General features: G+C 46.2%; 1 protein-coding gene across 4 annotated transcripts in view; it reads left to right on the forward strand.

Annotated features, from left to right (window-relative positions):
• The window catches only part of YY1 (YY1 transcription factor), a 32732-nt gene that overhangs the window by 2302 nt on the left and 11800 nt on the right, over positions 1-18630 (forward strand). For all 4 annotated transcript variants that reach the window (XM_023256223.2, XR_006599982.1, XR_002743323.2 and 1 more), the window contains exon 2: positions 14238-14400. In XM_023256223.2, the coding sequence (XP_023111991.1) occupies positions 14238-14400 (163 nt within the window). The remainder of the gene's footprint in view (positions 1-14237; positions 14401-18630) is intronic.

Below are 18630 nucleotides of genomic sequence, written 5' to 3' on the forward strand. Positions count from 1 at the left end.
AAGTGAGCCCTGTCCACTAACTTATTTGATGGTTGTCAGAGCACCTTCTGTAGATTCTGGTGGCTTAAGAACGAGCGCATGTACACCGATCGTGTTGAAACTGAAAGCCTTGTTTTTCCATTAATATGAATTGCTTATTGAATTTTGCTGGAATCAGGATGCCATTTAAATTAGGTATTAGATACCTAAAGATACGCCCACCACATAAAAGTAAATTTATTTTTTCTCATAGTGAGGACATGTTGGTTTTACAGAAATTTGGAAAACCAGGGCGTTATATATTCTGTCCTTGATCTTACCAAGTTGCTTACCCGCTTTCCCATACCCAGAAAACTTGATAATGGAGGCTTTACTTGATGAAGTGATGCGTATCAAGTCAGCGGGGGGGGGGGGGGGGGGGGGGGGGGGGGGGGCATTTGAGGGGCCTGACTAATGGGAGGTAATTTACAATTAAGTCAGCATTGAAAAGTCATTATTTCCCCTGTAAGTGGCTGCTTACAGAGTTGAACAGTTTGGGGTTATTTTAATGCCCATTTCTTTGCAGAGTTAGTTGTCTGCGTAACAGAGTACTCTGTACATAAAGCTGATTATAAATATTTGATGGCAATAACATGGTGTGGCCTGTTTCCTCAGACATGTTTTGTGGTGAGCTATCCCTCTTCCTTGTCCTTGTGGTTTGGAATTAACACCAAAGAGACGCTAAATAGTTTGTGATTAACTATGCACGTCCCAAGTACAGATTCTGAATATAGTGTAATCTTTGGAACTGAAATAAGGAGATAATTGATAGTAGGTGAAGAAATCAAAGCAGGTTCACTGTTAGGCTGAATTTCTACGTGTCTGTGTGCTGACTGGTAGGCGATATGCTCAGTGCTTTCACCACCAAATCTCATTTGATCCCAGGCATGAGAGTTTTAACTACAGTGTGGTTTCGTGAAAAGTCCTTTAGATTGGAAATGAGCTGTGACGTGACAGTTTTGCCCAAGTCCAAGCTTAGTTACGTGAAGTCTTCATAAAAATAATTGTACACAGGGTATTCTCAGAGCTCTAGTTATTCGCTAGTACCTCTTAGTTATAAAAAAAAAAAAAAAATGTAGTGGGAGCCAGCATGTTTGTGGAAGCCAAATCTGGATTTTATGGGTTTCTGTTGCTTGTATGCTGTCTTACTTTAATTTCCCACAGAGTAACAACAATCTGTGTGATTGGCATCTTTTTAATGGAGTGACAGCAAAGGAATCTACTGGTTCTATACTAGAGTAGTTTTAGACTTGAAAGGTCCTTAGAAATCAACTTTTTTGTTTCCTCTTTTAACTGGTGTAATTCACTTGGGCACAGTTCAGTGGCTTCCACTATACTCACCAGGTTGTACAGCCATCACCGCTAGCTAATTCCAGAATATTTCTTTCCATCATCCCAGAAAGAAACCCCATTAGCAATCACTCCCAGTTTTCCTCTGCCCCCCCCCCCCCCCCCCCCAGGCCCTAGCAACCACTAATCTACTTTGTGTTTCTCTGGATTTACCCATTCTGGACATTTCATTTAAATGGAATCCTACATTCTGTGGTCTCGTGTGTCTGACTTAGTCTGTTTTCAAGTTTCATCCACATTGTAGAACGTGCTTTATTCCTTTTTAAGGCTGAATAGTTTTCCATTGTGTAGATACTAGAGCAGGACCTGCTTAAATTTGCAGATGAGAAGATGTAGGCCCAGTAAGGCTACATACGCTATGTATGTTTCAGTATTTCATCACTCTTCAGTTGTGTCTTGAACATCCTTAATCCATTGCTTTAAGGCCGTGTTTACTTTTGTTTGTTTTTTTTTCCCTGGCAGTATGACTAATGAACATTGCCATGTTGCTAGATTTAGGGCACAGTCTGAGATGTCTATTTTTCCCTAAATTGTCGTCATTATTGTATGGGAGTGACATCCTATTTTATAGAGCTTACTATAAGCTAAACCACTTAATCATTCGGCCGAATAGGGAAGCTCATGATAAAAGCTGAGTATTTAAGACATTTAGTGTTGAGAAAAGACTAAGAAGGCTTTAAAATCTTGAGGTTTCGGGTATGCAGAAATTATGACCTTCACTCAAGGCTGTTGGTATTTTAATTATCTTATGTTAGACCAAATATAGAAGTGCTTTGTACTGGATTGAGTAAAACATCTAAGACTCGAAAACCGTTGATGTTAAAATCAGTAGATTGAAAGAAAGTTGGAAAGTGTTTAATTTTCTCTCAGTTCTACATGTTAAGAAGTTCAGGTTTGCTAAAAGTTACTAGTCCTGACCATTTGCCACTCCTCTGTGGGTTTTCCACCTCGTCCTTTTTTATCTGCTGTTTATCTTTAACTGAGATGCTGTGCATAGAAATTCCCATGGAGCCAAGCTAGGGAAGCCCTCCAAAGTGATCTTGTCAACCTTGCGACCTACATAGGGCAGGCGAAGTCACGGATCCTGATTCCTGACCTGGTAGTCCTCCTGAAAGCCTGGCTTGCTGGCACAGACAGTCCCCAGGTTACTCGCCTTTCCTTTTCCTCCCACTGTCAACCGCTGACTCCCCCTGGTGGGAAAGGAAAAGTCTGTATCAGGAAAAGGTCGGTACCTACAACCAGCATTTTAGGCTCTTGAAAGAGAATAAATGAAGTAATAATTTAGAAAACGTACGCTAGATTCCTGGACAGATACTTACAAAAGGCTTTTTATTTTTTGTTGTTGTTGAAGTCTGCTTAGTAAGGTGGGTTGGTTTTAAGGCTGAGACATTTAGGGCCTGTTATGAGTATAAACAATTATTAGAATGAACATTTCTTAAGCTCTGCATTCCTGTGTTAACCCCTGATCCGCTCCTCCCGGGGGACCATTCTCTGAACTCTGCTTTTACTCCTTCCCATACATGTAGGACCTAAAAGTGAAAACTTACAATTTCTACATCTGAATATTTACCAGTGGGTTGTATTCTATAGTATTGTTGGGTAAACATTCAAATCTTGTATTTTAAAATTTGGCATCTGAAATACTGTTTGGAGGTTGACGGTAATAATTTCATTACGGTTCGTGGAACATTAGGAAGATGTGCTGCGTAGGTTTGGAAGTTAGTTGACTGTACTGTATGAGTTGGTACTTCTCTATGTGTGGGGGACTTAATGACACAGGAGAACCGTTTCCTATTCCTGAGTACCTTATGTTAGTAGGTCCCATTCTGTTTAACTTTGTGGGTAATTATCAATAATAGCAAGCCTGGGTTTCTGGGAATCATTAGTAACAAGCATCAGATTTCCTCTTTAGAGGGCACTGACCAAAGTATCTCGCGTTGGAATCTTAACGTCTGACCTTGGTTTCTTTGTCAAATGACTTAGAGTTGGGGGATCCCTAACAGCATTTTCAGTTCCTTTAGAACAAAGAAGTTCTACTCCTTTCTGAACTCCTGCATGACAGTAGGGAGATATACTCACTTTCTTAAAGCAGAACTCTAATTTTAAAGTGATCTGGTGAATGAGGTATTAGGAACTTGAGTAAAATTCTTAAGTTCATTCATTTATTTTGAGAGAGAGCACGCGTGCGCACGTTCATGCCTGTGAGCAGGGGAGAGGGAGAGAGAATCCCAAGCAGGCTCTGTACTGTCAGCCCAGAGCCCAGTGTGGGGCTGGAACTCACCAACTCTGAGATTATGACTTGAGCTTAACCAGCTGAGCCACCCAGCTTCCCCAATGAGTAAAAAAAATTTTAGAGGTATTTTTTTTTAATTTTTTTCTCTTTTCTTTTCTTTTTTCTTTTCTTTTCTTTTTTTTTTTCTTTTCTTTTCTTTTCTTTTCTTTTCTTTTCTTTTCTTTTCTTTTCTTTTCTTTTCTTTTCTTTTCTTTTCTTTTCTTTCTCTTTTCTTTCTTTTCTTAGTGAGAGAGAGAGCGAGCCAGCAGGGAAGGGGCAAAGAGAGGGAGACACAGAATCCGAAGCAGGCTCCAGGCTCTGAGTTGTCAACACAAAACCCAATGCTGGGCCCCATCCCATGAACCACGAGATCGTGACCTGAGCCGGAGTTAGACTCTTAATCGACCGAGCCACCCAGGTGCCCCTAACTAAAATTCTTAATAACCATGAAATCACTTTGGTCTTACATAGTGGTCTCAGATACGATTAAACATTAAGACAATGTAAATAGTTGTGATGGGCTCTTTTTTTCTTGGGTAAATGATTTCCCTTGAATGTAAGAAGTGTGCAGTAGGGAAGGAGCCTGCTATAGGCGTGCTGGAAGCACTTCTGTTGGAACCTGGACCACGTCTCTTGTGGTGGTGGTCCCCCCCCCCCATTTTTTTTTTTTAATGTTTATTTATTTTTGAGAGAGAGAGAGAGACAGAGACCAAGTGCAAGTGGGAGAGGGGGAGAGAGAAAGGGAGATACAGAATCCCAAGCAGGCTCTGAGCTGTCAGTGCAGAGCCTGACGTGGGGCTCGAACCCACCAGTGGTGAGATCATGACCTGAGCCGAAGTCGGATGCATAACTGACTGAGCCACCCGGGTGCCCCCAGACCCTGTTTCTTCTAGGAGAGTCACAAACTACAGAATTTCTGGTACCTCACAGCCTTTTTGTGGTTCTCAACTCCATCCTCTCTTTTCCTTCTAGGTCTTCTAGCTCATAAGCACCCAAAAGCCTTGAGGGATGGGAGCCGCAGCCGCTTCTCCAAATTGACAATTGGCTTTTCATTTCTTGTTTTGTTGGTAACTCACTTATAGTTTGTGCTAACGCTGATGGCTCCTGTATTAATCTTAAGGACTGTGTACGGACTTCTGGATTTCACCTCTGGGGATCTAGGCACACACTATACCTTTCTGAATTTTCTAAGACTTAAATCAGATGGCTTCATTCACTCCCCTGCTTTAAAACCCTTCCAGCTCAACCGTGTGAATATATTTAATGCAACCAAACTGTAGACTTTAAAATGGTTACAGTGGGGTGCCTGGGTGGCTCAGTCGTGAGTTTGTGAATTCGAGCCCCATGTCGGGCTTTGTGCTGACAGCTCGGTGCCTGGAGCCTGCTTCGGATTCTGTGTCTCCCTCTCTCTCTGCCCCTCCCCCTCTCATACTCTCTGTCTCTCTCTGTCTCAAAAATAAATGAACATTTAAAAAAATGTTTAATGGTTCGGTAAGTATGTTTGTGTTTACACATACACGTCCACATGTCCTGCAGATTCTCATCACGCTGCTTAAAGGCCAAACTCCTTATCATGAGGCCACACATGATCGGGCCCGTGCTTTCCTTTCCTGCTTCCTCTCCCTTTATGCTCCAGCCATACCAGCCTTCTTTCCGTTCCTTGAACTTGTTCCTTTGCTCTTACCTCTACTTCCAGTGCGGGGACCCCACATGTTCCACATTCTTGTGTTGCATTGTTTTTCACATTTCAGCTCTGAGGCCTTCCTGGTCCTCCACTCTGACTCTCCTAATTCTGTTTGAGTCTCTTTGGAGCACTATCTGAAATTATCTTGCTTTTTTCTTTAACTCGCTTCTGTCTGCTTCCTCTAGAGAGTAAGTTTGGGGCCTGTAACCCTGCAGCCTTAGTATAACACTAGGCATATAGAAGGTTCTTGGTAAATAACTGAGTCAGTGCGTGGAAATTGCACAGTAAGGTAGAATCGTGGCCTAGAGACCAGAATACCATCATCATCCATGACTGCATAGGTGGAAAAGAAGCATGAAGGGTGAGGCGAGGGCAGAGGAGTGTTCCCTTTTTAGGAAAGGCGTGGACTTCAGTCAATCCTACTTTCAAATCCTAGGCCTGCCGCTTAACTATGCTTCTTCCAGTACATGACTTGACATTTCTGAGGCTTATTTCTTAGGCCAAGGACACGGGGCTAATATCTTCAAGGTTTTGTTTGCCTCGAGGAATATGGCAGTTGCAGCATGAAGCCAGGTATGCAGTAAATGACAGTATCCTGTCTTCTCTATTAGTGGGGAAGGAGTGGAAACAGCCTGTGAGTGATTTCTGCCTGTTGCTTAGCACTGGATCTCAAATAGCTAGCGCTCCCCCCTTTCCCCAGCGAAGGTTTGGGTGATAGCAGTGGTCAGTCGATAATGTCGTTTTTGTCGTAAGTCACGTCGAAGGGTCAGACCAGAGTTGACGACCTGAGATGAAAGGTGTGGAGGAACAAGATCTAGCCGACCTGGGTAAATAAGTAAGTAGGTAAATACACGTGTGCCTTGGTGAAAATAGAAAATCAGGATCCCGGGGGAAAAAGGAAGCCTCAGGGCCAACCCTCATGAGCTCCCTGTGGGTCAAGGTGGAAAGGGAAACAGTGCTACTGCTGATCTAAGATGAGGAAAGCTTTTAGAGAAGGCCAGCCTTTCTTAGGACTGAATTCTAAAACACTGCTTGTACATGAAGAGGCCCACTGAGTGATGATGTGCAGCTTCCAAAGCAGCTTGGTGTCCAGAATTTCACGTGGTGTTTTAGGACAGGTGAAGACTTAAAATGTAAGCTAATTGAAGGCGATTCTGGATTTTCCACGGCCTTTCCGCGCATACTCCAGTTGACCAGAAGTTCACCATTCTTTAAAAAATCATCAAGCGTACGACCTACTATTATTCCCCTTACGCCCAGGAGGGTCGGGGACGTGGGATGGTGTTGGGGCTCCCTCCTTGCTGTGCTCCAGACATAGTGGCTGCCATTTAAAGCTTTCCCTGGCTTCAGCCTTAGAGATGGTCTACTTTTTTTTCAGCACGAGGAAAGCAAGTAAGGCTTAGTAACAGGAAGGAAAGAGGTCTCTTGCAGGAAAGAGGCTTGGGCTTCGGAGAGCAGACTGGATGTAGTTGGAGGGTGAGAGGTGGGCAAAGGGGAGACTTGTAGCTACCACGTAGCTTTTCTTCGACATTGACATTGAATAACTTGTTGTGAGAGGGCTGGTTTGGTTGGAGTGGGGAGGGCAGGTGAGTCTCCACGGGTTTTTTTTTGTTTTTGTTTTTGTTTTCTTCTAAAGAAAGGGCACGTACTTGATCAGGGAAGAGGGGCAGAGAGTGAATTTTTAAAAAAATTTGTTAACGTTTATTCAGTTTTGAGAGACAGCATGAGTGGGGGAGGGACAGAGAGAGAGGGGAGACGCAGAATCCAAAGTGGGCTCCAGGCTCTGAGTTGTCAGTGCAGAGCTCCATGTGGGGCTCAAACCGATGAACCATGAGATCATGACTTGGGCGGAAGTTGGCCGCTTAACAGACTGAGCTACCTAGGCACCCCAGGAGGGGGGAGGGAGGGGGGCAGAGAGAGAGACACAGACAGACAGACAGACAGACAGACAGACAGAGACAGACACTTACAAAGACTTCACGCTCAGCCCAGAGCCTGACTCAGGGCTTGAGCCCATGATCCTGGGATCATGATATGAGCGGAAATCAAGAGTCAGACACTCAACCGACCAAGCCACCCACCCAAGTGCCCAAGCTCCACTTTTTACACCTCTTACCCGGACCTAGGACCTGTAGAGTGCTTCCAGCCTTTCCAAATATTTAGTTACTTAATCCTGTCCTTTTTCTTTTTTTTTAAATATATTTGAGTCTTTATTCAAAGTTTTTTTTTTTTTTTTTTTTTTAAGTACTATCTACTCCCCCACCGTGGGACTCGAACTCACTGCCCCAAGATCAAGTCACGTGCTCCACTGACTGAGCTGCTAGCCAGGGCCCCAGTCCTACTACTTTGTAAATTATTTTGAGTCTCTTTGCTTTGCCTCTCAAACTAGGATGGGAGTGATGAGTGCTTTGGTGATGTAGAAGAAGACTGAGCAGTTGGGAGGTAGGGTTAGGACAGAGGCGTATTTATACATATTTATATAAGTTCCCTCTTACCTGTGGGGGTGCATTCCAAGACCCCCAGCGGAGGCCTGAAACCACGCATGCCTGAAACTACTGATGAAGAGTAATGATAGAACAGTTACAACCTTTGGCTGTAATAAAAGTTATGTGGATGTGGTTTCTGTCTTAAAATGTCTCACAGGGGGCGCCTGGGTGGCTCAGTGAGTTGAGCGTCGGACTCTTGATTTGGGCTCAGGTCATGATCCCAGGATTGTCGGGATTGAGCCCCACGTAGCGCTCTGTGCTGACGGTGTGAATCTTGCTTGAGATTCTCTCCCTCTCCCTCTGCCCCTCCACCCCCTCTAAAATTTAAAAAAAAAAAAAAAGTCTGTAATTGTCTGTGGTGGTACTGTACTCGTCCTTTTTTTTTTTTTTTTTTTTTTTTAACTGTTTGTTTATTTTTGAGGGGCAGAGAGAGAGGGAAACAGAGAATCCGATGCAGGCTGCAGTCTCTGAGCCGTCAGCACAGAGCCCGATGCAGGACTCAAACTCACAAACTGCGAGATCATGACCTGAGCCGAAGTCAGATGCTTAACTGACTGAGCCACCCAGGCACCCCTCGCCCTTCTTACAATGGTGTGAGATGATGAAAGGCGTGTCTGAGGAGCAGATGAGGAGAGGGACCCGGGGCATGAGCCACAGTGTGAGGCTACCGTTGGCCCTTTGACCAAACCTCGGGAAGATCATCTGCTTCCAAACCATTTGAATACAAAGTGTGTGCCCCATTTACGGGTGGAATTGGCTAGATTTTGTTTTTTCTTCCCTTCCATCTTAGGTCAGTTTACCTCATTCTGTCGGTTGTAGGTCATATGTGGGTGGCGACCGTTCATGGGTGCTGGAGTAACCTGATCCCAGTTTCGACTGGAAGTTCTCATTACGCCTTTTCCTACCACACTACCCCCCTTTGAAGCAGTGACCTGTGTTCTCCGCTTTTTCCAAATAGGAACTGTGAAATTTGGCTTTAATTTGCTTTTTTTGTCCAGTTGTGTTCTGGTTCTCAGGATCCTAAATTTAAGTCAAACCCGTTATAGAGACTCACTGCGGTGAGACTTCGCTTGCCTCCCTGAAACCGTGCAGAGAGAATTAGCTAAGTCCCGCCTTCAGGGAACACTCCAGAGGGGCATCTATATGTGCAGCAATTTGTAGAGGAGATTTAGATATTTTTGCTTCATGAGTCTGCTTGGCCCAGGTGTGTATTTGATATTACACACCAGCCAGTAGGCGTCCGTAACATACTTGACATTCAGAGCAGATCAGTTAATACTTTCCCCCTCCACAGGGCAAACCTGTTTCAGTAGTAATTATGAAATGAAACATTAAAATAATGGCCAGTGCAGAGAGTGAATTTTTTCTTTATTTGAATACATAACAGCAAAACATTTTTTAATAAAACTGTACAAAAAGAAATAATACATTTCACTAATGTATTTTTTGAACTAAGGGGCAAACACATATGTACATATTGTCTGTAAATGTATTATCATAAATTTATATTTGGCAAAAACTCCCCAAAGCTTTCTTTTGCAAAAATGAGATTAAATGACCAGGAAATAGCAGACATTGACATTCTTTGATCTGTTGCATTAGTGTGTGTCCAGTTCTTGGAGAAAATGAGGCAAACATTGTCTTTGATTTCTCTGACCATAAAACCTAGCGTCTTTTGTCATTTCTGTAGCAGCTTTTTTTTTTAGTGTGATTTTTTTTCTATATAAATAGTTTATTTCCTGACATTTTGTTGTTTAATCCTTAATGGCCCTTTTGATGATTTCTGTGTGCTGGTGGTCTTCAAGGAGTTCAGCAAGTTAACTTTCGTGTAATGCTCTTTATTAAGGAATAAGTAACAAACGTAATAACATGAAGTTTAAATACATATTATGAAAGCATACAGCAATTATTTAGAAAGACCCAACAAAAGATCTTACGAGGCAAGAATATTGTCACTGACACTGTTGAGAACTGCAGGTGTAGAGTGGTCATCAAAAGCAGATTGTCTTTAATCCGTGTGATTGTGGTCTGCAACACGTGCAGACCACGTGGTTATTGTCTATATTCGGGACAGACTGCCTTGACTGTCACTTTCACTTGGTAAGTGACTGAGTACAATTCTTGCGAGACAAAGCTAGTTTTCTTCCTGCATCTGGGCAGAATTCCTTAGGTCTCCTTTGCAAAAACGTCTTCCTCATTCACTGAACGTTGAAATCACTCAGATGTTCATTCTGAGCCATCTCCTCTCTCTGTTTTCTCCAGTAGATAATATTATAATAGATTTCTCTGGCTTTAAACTCCGTCCACATGCCAATACTGTCCATGTAGTTCTCTTAGCTTTGATTTCTTTTATCCTCACATCTGCATATCCTAGTATCTCCTTGAAGTCTGTCCACTAGGTGTCTCACAGATACCTCAGATTAAAGCAGAATTCCAGGTCCTCTGTACACGTCTTTCCCCCATCGTTCTCTAACTTGGCTGATGGCATCCTCCCAGAAATGCTAGCAAGAGACTTAGAAGGCCTGCTTAACATCCTTAACGACCCCCACCCACCCATCTGATTCATAACCCAGGCACGTGTAGTCCTTCTCCAAAATAAAACTTGAATGGGTGGCTCATGCAGTTAAGCATCAGACTTCAGCTTAGGTCATGATCTCACCTTCATGGGTTCGAGCCCCACATAGGTGGCATATGTGCACACCGTTCGTAGCATTATTCACAGCAGCCAAAAGGTGGAACCGACTCATGTGTCCATCAGTAGATGGATGGATAAACAAAATGTGTGTACGCACGGGAATATTATTCGGCCATGAAAAAGAATGGGATTTTTTGTATATGCTGTAATACGGATGGACTTCGAAAACATTGTGCTTAGTGAAAACCCCAGATGTGGAAGGACAAATACTGTTCGATTCCATTTATAGAAGATATCTGGAGGGGCGCCTGGGTGCCTCAGTCAGCTGAGTGTCCAACTCTCGATTCCGGCTCAGGTTCACGATCCCAGGGTTGTGGGATCAAGCCCTGCATCCCGCTCTGCGCTGAGTGTGGAGCCTGCTGAAGATTCTCATTCTCTCCCCCCGACTCCTTCCCTCTCCCCCTCTTCTTCCTCCCCTCCCCGCTCACTCTTGCTCTCTCTCGTGCTCTCTAAAATAAAATAAAAATAAAAACTTCAAAAAAAGGGACCTGGGATAGGCAAATTTGTAGAAACAGGAAGTAGAATAGAGGTTACCAGGGGAAGGGGGCAGTTACTGTTAATGGGCACCAAGTTTCTGTCGGGGATGATGAAATTTCAGGTATACATAGTAGCGATCTATAATGTAAATATATGCATGTATATTGAGTGTGAATGTACCTACTGCCATTGATTGCACATTTATGGTGGATAAATTGGTTACAGTGGTTAAAATGGTTACATTTACAAATGACTAAAATGATCAACATTATATTAGTGTCTATTTAATGAAAAAGTCTTTTAAAAAAATAAAAAGGAAACCATGAAAATGGGAGTGGGGGAGGCTGGCAGGCTGGGTTTGGCTCACTGGCTGTACTTGGGGATTGTAAAACTTGTCAGTCTCTACTTACACTCATTTCACGCATGTTTTGACTGTAGTTCTTAGTGATGTCAGTGACTGTTTTCTGGGCCCTTTGATGTTCTCCAGCGTTCGAGCTGAGAACCAAGTCTGGAGCCTGAGGAAGCATTTCCTCATTTGACTTGTTTGCGTCCCCCCACAATTCAGACGTTCAAGTCCCCCAGTGTGATCTTATTTGGAGGTGAGGCCTTTGGGAGGTAATTAGGTTATGAGGTGGAGGCCTCACGATGGGATTGGTGCCCTTGAAAGAAGGGCCACGAAAGAGATGATGGCCATCTCTGCCACGTGACAGCAAGAAGGCTGTTTGCCAGCCGGCAAGAGCGCCCTCACCAGGAACTGAATTGGCTGTCGCCTCGATCTGCAGAACTGTGAGCAATAAACACCTGTTTAAGCCTCGCAGTCTGTGGTAGTTGTGCTGTAGCGGCCGCAACCAGGACGGCTCTCTCACTAGAATAGAAGTTCCGTGAGGGCAGAGGCTTTGGTTTCCGGGGCCTTAGAACGGTGCCAGGGGCATAGGGAGGCCTCAGTTGATGTGTGTTGAACTGTGCAAGGAATAATTCAGCCTGTGACCCTTTAATCCAGGAGCCGAGCTGGCCGGCCACCTTCTGCCCTAGCCTCTCCCGATCAGTAGCTTCCTCAGAGCAGCGGTGACCGTCAGCCTTGCTAGCATCCTTGTAACAGGAGCACAGAACATCCGTAAGAAACATAGCTCCCCTGCCCTTCAGAGCATTTCTGTAGCACCCGAAAGTTGATGGAGAAGTTGTGCCTCCATTGGAAGATTGGAAGGTGAAGGAGCGAGGACAGTGCTGGGAAGAAGTTAAAGAATCCGGTTGCAGTGCAGAGTCGTCCTACCTAGCTTTCGAGCTTAGGGTCATTAACCATGTCGCCTGGCCTTCCTGAAGGCATGCAGCTATTTTTGCCCTAGGCTGCTTTGTCTGTAAAGAGGTGACCTGGGATATGTTGTCGAGATCATTCTCGGTCCGAACAACAGGCGGCTGGGCCTAACAGTGAAGTACACACATCTGAGAGTTAGGCTTCCTGGGTTCACACCTGCCCCTTACCGGACTTAGTTATCCCTGAGCCGGCTGCTTAGCGTCTCGGTGCCTCAGCCTTTTCTCCTGGAACGTGAACGAGCTCATTTGTCCACTTCCGGGGCGATACGTGCTGTAATTAAAACAGTGGCTCCACGTCAACATTCAGTGACATGTTGGCTGCTATTACTATTTTCTGATTCCTTGCGGTGATGAATAACGTTTTCTGAGATGAAGCGTGGTGGGAGAAGAGAGACACTTAAAGTTTAAAAGTGTCCTGTTCTGTGCTTTTCATCGCCAGGAGTGACTGAACATGATAATGACCAAAGGAATCGAGTAAAGCTACCCTCTGTCTGCATCTTGCCCGCATACCCTGACGTCAGCCGTGTGTTTAAGCAGCTGAACATAGTTGTTCAGCAGTAACAGCAGCTGTGGGGTTTGGTTTGATTTGGTGTTTGGTCTTGTTTTTTAGCTGGTGGAAAGGTAAGAATTGAATAAGCCTGTTTTCACTTTGGAGAGTCCTTTGGTTACAGCTGTTTGTGAAGCATTTTGATGAAGAAGCAGAAATTTTCAGTTAGCAGGCATCTGGGGGTGCCTGGGTGGCTCAGTCGCTTAAGCGTCTGACTTCGGCTCAGGTCACGATCTCGTGGTTCGTGAGTTTGAGCCCCGCATGGAGCTCTGCGCTGACAGCTCAGAGCCTGGAACCTGCTTTGGATTCTGTGTCTCCCTCTCTCTCTGTCCCTCCCCCGCTCACGCTCAGCATGTCTCTCTCAAAACTAAGTAAACATTACAAAAAATGTTAAGTTATACCTCAAGGGTTCACACCACAGGTGGAAATACATCAACTGTATTTTGTGCATCAGTTGATCTTTATGGCATACAGGGCATCGTTACAGCAGAGAACAGAATTGGAAGGATGAATTAAGAAATTGATGGTCGTTGAGGTTTGAGATGAGGGTAGGAGCTACCTTGATGGCCATGGGGCAAGGGGAGAAGACCTTTCAAAAAATCAGTAGGATTTGCTATCTGGGATGTAGGATATTAACGACGGGGGGCAGTATTCCTTATTTTTTTAACCTGTTGGACTTGTGACGATAAGCCCTATGAGTAGAGATGTGCATTCTTGGAACGTGTATTTATCAGGAGCCAATTATGCGCAGACTGAACAAGGCCCTGGGATCAGAACTGACAAGCATCCCCGTCCTCGTGGTCTAGCGGGAGAAGCCTACAAAAAGCATAGTGCTGTCATTCTGAACTTGCACGAGCACAGGCCACAGGGTTGGGGTGAAGGGCTGGGAGTCCTTAGAGGAGCTGAAAGGCCATCAAAGCCGGAGCAAAGAGTACGGGGATAGCAGCGAGAACTGGTGGGGCTGGAGTGGGAGGCGGGAGGCCAGCTTTGGGGCGAAGGCTGGGGCAGGAGCTTCCAGTCCGCGGGGCCGCTTCAGGGGTGCGTGTAGGGTAGACAGAGAGCAGAAGTCTGAGAGGTGGAGGGAGGAGAAGCCAGTTCCAGAAGTGGGAGCAGCCCCAGGCAAGTGGAGGCGAAGTCAGGAATGGAGACTATCCCAGACCAGCTAAGACGGCCACACTAGCACAGAGGTTTGGCATCGCAGATTTTGGTGACCTTCAAGCAGAAACGGGATTTCAAGAGATGGAGGAGGAAGCCTGGGTGGCTAAGACACGAGGCTTAGCGGCTGTAAATCAGCCGCGTCAGAAGCTGCTCGCGAAAGCCCTTTTTGTAGTTCTTTAACGTATTTGCCCACGCATACGTTTTTGCTCCACTAAAAATAATCTTCTGGCGTGTTTCAGATGAAAAAAAAGATATTGACCATGAGACAGTGGTTGAAGAGCAGATCATTGGAGAGAACTCCCCTCCTGATTACTCAGAGTATATGACAGGAAAGAAGCTTCCTCCTGGAGGGATACCCGGCATTGACCTCTCAGACCCCAAACAACTGGCGGAATTTGCTAGGTAAGACGGAAGAACTTGCCTTGCTTTTTAATGGTACAAAGTGCTTGAGTGTCGGCCGCTGTGGTTTTGGTGCCTAAGTTACAAGGGCGGTTTGTATTCTTGCTCTAGGGAAACGTCTGAAAACAAAAGCAGTTAGTTTTATTTTGAGTAGGAACTATGCTATTAGGGTGAGTGGCACCATTTTAGATCCTTGCAGGCAGTGAGATGCAGCAAATACTTCTTAATTTCATAATTGATACTGCCTGTGAAAAAACTGCACATAATTTGTTTGGAAGCCGCTGTCTTAACACAACTCCCTCCCCCTACCCCCCCCCCCCCCCCCCGCCCGGCATACATTGTAAATTTGAGGGTATCGTGCCGGACCCAGCTGCAGGGGCCCTGGGCTGCTTCTAGACCTGCGCAGCTGGCCACTGGGAAGGCACGTCCGTTCGTACTGCAGCACACGATCAGTTAAGCTCCCAGTGTTTTGTTAATTAAAGCTGGCATGACAGGATGAGATCAAGCATTTTCAGGGCCAGGACCCCCCGTGACCGTCCGAGGTGAGCAGTCAGGACGATCTGAACCCACTGCAGGTCTGTCTTGTCTACGACGGGCTGGGTTCCCACAGAAGCCTCTGCCGCTTTTCATGTTGTTTATTTTCCAGTGCCGTTTGGCAGTCGTTATGAGGATGTGAGAACACACTCAAAGACAAACTTGTAAATCAAGTGAAAAGAACTCATAAACTCTGGAGCAGAAGGACTGCTTCTTTTCCCAACCTGAGGGTGAATGAAGCCTGGAATAGCCAGGAAATTTAGTTAGGCAGGGGCAGGAACAGGAAGAGAGAAATCTTTGTGATCCCACACCATCTAGGAACAGAACGGGGCCCTCTCTTTTCTTTCTCCTGAGAGCAGAGGGGAGTAGATAAGAGCTGGAGGCCCTGGAATGTCCTCGTTTCTCCCAGCCCTGCCGAAAACAAGGTGGGTAACCTCCTGCCATTTGGGGCCTCAGTTTCACCACGTGTCAGATGTGTTGTCAAAAAGGGGTTTGTGCCCTTTTGTCCCATCCTGTGAAACTGCAGTCGTGGAGAATGACACACATTAGCTTATTTCTGACTGATCACGGCTTACCCAAAAAAGTTCAGGCTTCTGTCCTCTTGTTGAGGACACTTTGTCCCGGCTTTTGTTGCCTTCATATTTTAAATACTGGTATGTTACTCAAATAATTAACTCCATACTTTCCCCCCAAAACGCAAATAAAAATGGAGTCTGTAGATACATAGTCAGCAATGAGATTAGAGTATTTGGACAGATTTGAGTCAGATTTCTTGCCAGTGTTTAGTATTGTCAACGTATTTTTAAAGTCAGTCACGTCTTGTTACTGCACTTGGACTTCAGTGAGGATAGGGGCTGCTCTCTCAGGGGTAGAGACACGGGGCATAGGAATCACGGAAAGCTTGTAGAAGGAGTGGCATGTGATCTGAGCCTTGTAGACGCTCAGATTTGGTGGGCAGACGGGATTTCCTCGGGACTGATGGCTAGTGGGGCATGTGCACAGTGGAAGGTGCGTAGTCAGCCCTCATCCACTATGTGTCCAGAAAAATAGGTTTGGCTGGGAATTCAGATGCTCACAGGGAGACAGTTGGAGTTTAAGAGATCGTTGAGCTCTGTGAGTACTGGGCCAACGTATGTGGACATTTTCAGCGTGAAGCGGGCGGGGGCCAAAGGTGTGTGAACAGTAGAGAAGGGGCTCTGTGATCAGAGGTGGACTTGGAGAGGATTCCATTTCAGCCGTCTCCAGGCTGGCTTGGTGCAGGTGCAGTCAGCAAGAGGGAGAGGTCACGGAGGCCCAAGCCAGGACTGTGGCGGCCAGACTATGAAAGAATCGATGTGATCAACGTGGCAGGGGATGGTGGAAAAAATTGAGAGCCAGTCCGGCTGTGTGTCTCCGCGAGAAAGGAATCAAAATGGATGTTCAAAGCTTCGCACCTTAGGTGACAGGAGATTGGGAGGGGGTGCCGGTCTGGGGTTCAGGGTCGGCAGTGTTTGGTTTTAGATGCTAATGAATCATCCCTGTTGGACTCGAGGTGGTTTCAGGAAGTAAGTTAGGGCTAGACCGCTCTGATGCGGGGTGGGGGGGTGAAGCCGGAAGGTGCCTCGGACGGATGTGCCGTGAGAGGGTGGTTGCTGGGAGGAAAGACCGCAGCACAAAGGCTTGGGAAAACCCTGTGCCCGGAGGGTAAGGGAACCAGTGACAGCAGAGAGGGCCCGTTCATGCAGATAGGGGGTGGATTGGGAGAGTAAGGACAGCATCACAGAAGCCTCTGGGCTGGTCAGAAGGTCCGAGAGGGGGACAAATAACATTTCTCTAAGTTCGACATCACGAAGTATTTCAGTGGAGGAGCAGAGGGTAGGGGCAGGGTTTTACGGAGAGAAGGAACCTGGGGCTGGTGAGCAGAACAGTGACCCTCGGCCTTGTTCCCTCTCGCTGACGAATTGGGGTAGCTGATCTGAAAGCTCGGCCCTGTACTCAGGAGGCCCGTGTCACTGTTGTGGAGTAGACGCATGTGGCCTTGCCCGGGCATCAGGGCTGTCTTCAACCCCACGAAATCCGAATGAGACTGTTCTTCACCAGCAATAATTAGAAGACAATGGAGGCACGTTTTGCGATTTGTGAGGAAGTTACTACAAACCTGGAATCCTTGATCCAGCCGAGCTGCCCGTCAAATACCAGGCAAAATAGTGGCGATTTTAGACACGGAAGGATTTGTTTGATGTCGCACGCACCCTTTCTGAGGGGGTCACCTGCAGATCTACTCCAGCACATCCAAAGAAGCCTTCCTAAAGAATCTGGTGAACAGACAGTCAGGAAGGCAGCTGTGAGGCAGGCTGGAAACACGTTCAACTCAGAATAGAAAGTTGGGTGAGTTGTAAGAGTTTCTTCAGGAAAAGTTGAGTTCACTCCGCAGTGGGAATGGAGAATGGGTAGGAGGGGAAGCCAGGAGGTGTCAGTGGTACGGGAAAGAGTTTTCTAAAAAAGGAAGATAATCAGAAACCCCCTGAAGAGAGAGGCAGTGCTAAGAAAGCCATGGCCTAAAAATGGGCATACATTTGATAAAGTGCAGAGAACGTGTTTGCCCCGACTCTGCAAGTCTCTCCGCGTCCTAAAGCCCCCGCGTTGGGCCCCTCGAGCAGGAAATGCGGTCCTAGTGCACAGGTACGTTCTGCAGTAGGCAGTGTGTGTACGTACTCTGAATATAGTGCGTGTTTCTTTGCTAATGAGCCTGTTAAAGATTTCATTCTGTGTGCGGAATAGAATGAGATCTTGCTCTTCCTGACGGTGTATACAAAGTGGGGGTATACGGTTGGGCGCACGCTCATCCCTGTTGTCCATAGTGTCGTGGAACAGGTCGTGTCAAGCCTACCCAGTCTCTAATTGGACGGTGGCGGTGGTGAGAGATGCTGGAGCCTGGAATGCCCTATTTTGTTAGGTCTTTGCATTTTGAGATTGGGTGTGACCAGCTGCTGAATAGGGTTCTTCAGGGGCCCTGGCACTGGGGACGGGGGCTCTGAAAGCCAAAGACAGAAAGGCACCAAGTTTCCAACTGTCGGTGGCCAGACCCCGTCGTCTTCATTTGTAAAGACCCACAGAACTTGCTCTGCTGGCCTCCCGTCTCTATCCACCTCCACTCTGTGACTCAGCTGTTGGCCTGAGGCGGCGTGTTCGCTGCTTTTCCCTCTCCCGCGTGCGCCCCGGACCTGAAAACTGAGCGAGGAATGGTTCGGGTGCCCTGCCACACCGAGCCTAGAAAACCGGTCAGTGGTAAATCGGTTACACGCGTGGGAGCAAGTATAAGAAATCAGGGCCTTAATTTGAAAGTCCTGGTATTGGGGCGGTGCCTTCGTTCTTTTTGATACTTGAAAAAGTGGTCGGTGGGTGGCACCAGGCGAGTTCCACTTCCTGGTGAAATCAGACAAGCTGTGTGCCCTTTTCATCAACTAAAGTTAACCCTTGGGAAACCCGTAGACTAGAAAGAGCAGAATTAAGAGCGGTTAGGTCAGTCCCAGGTTGGTCATTTTTGTCGTTGTCCACTCCCACCCCGAGACTCCTTCATGGGGTCAGCGTAGAGAGGAGATGTGCTAGTGGGGCCGAGAGGACCATCGTGGGAATATGTACCGTCTGCTTCGCTCATCTGTCTGGGGCAGCGGTATTCTCTGCACCGGGAAGGGAGGGGAGCTGTGGCTGTGGGTAGAG

Source organism: Felis catus, chromosome B3 (genome assembly GCF_018350175.1).
Source record: "Felis catus isolate Fca126 chromosome B3, F.catus_Fca126_mat1.0, whole genome shotgun sequence".
Taxonomy (NCBI): Eukaryota; Metazoa; Chordata; class Mammalia; order Carnivora; family Felidae; genus Felis; species Felis catus.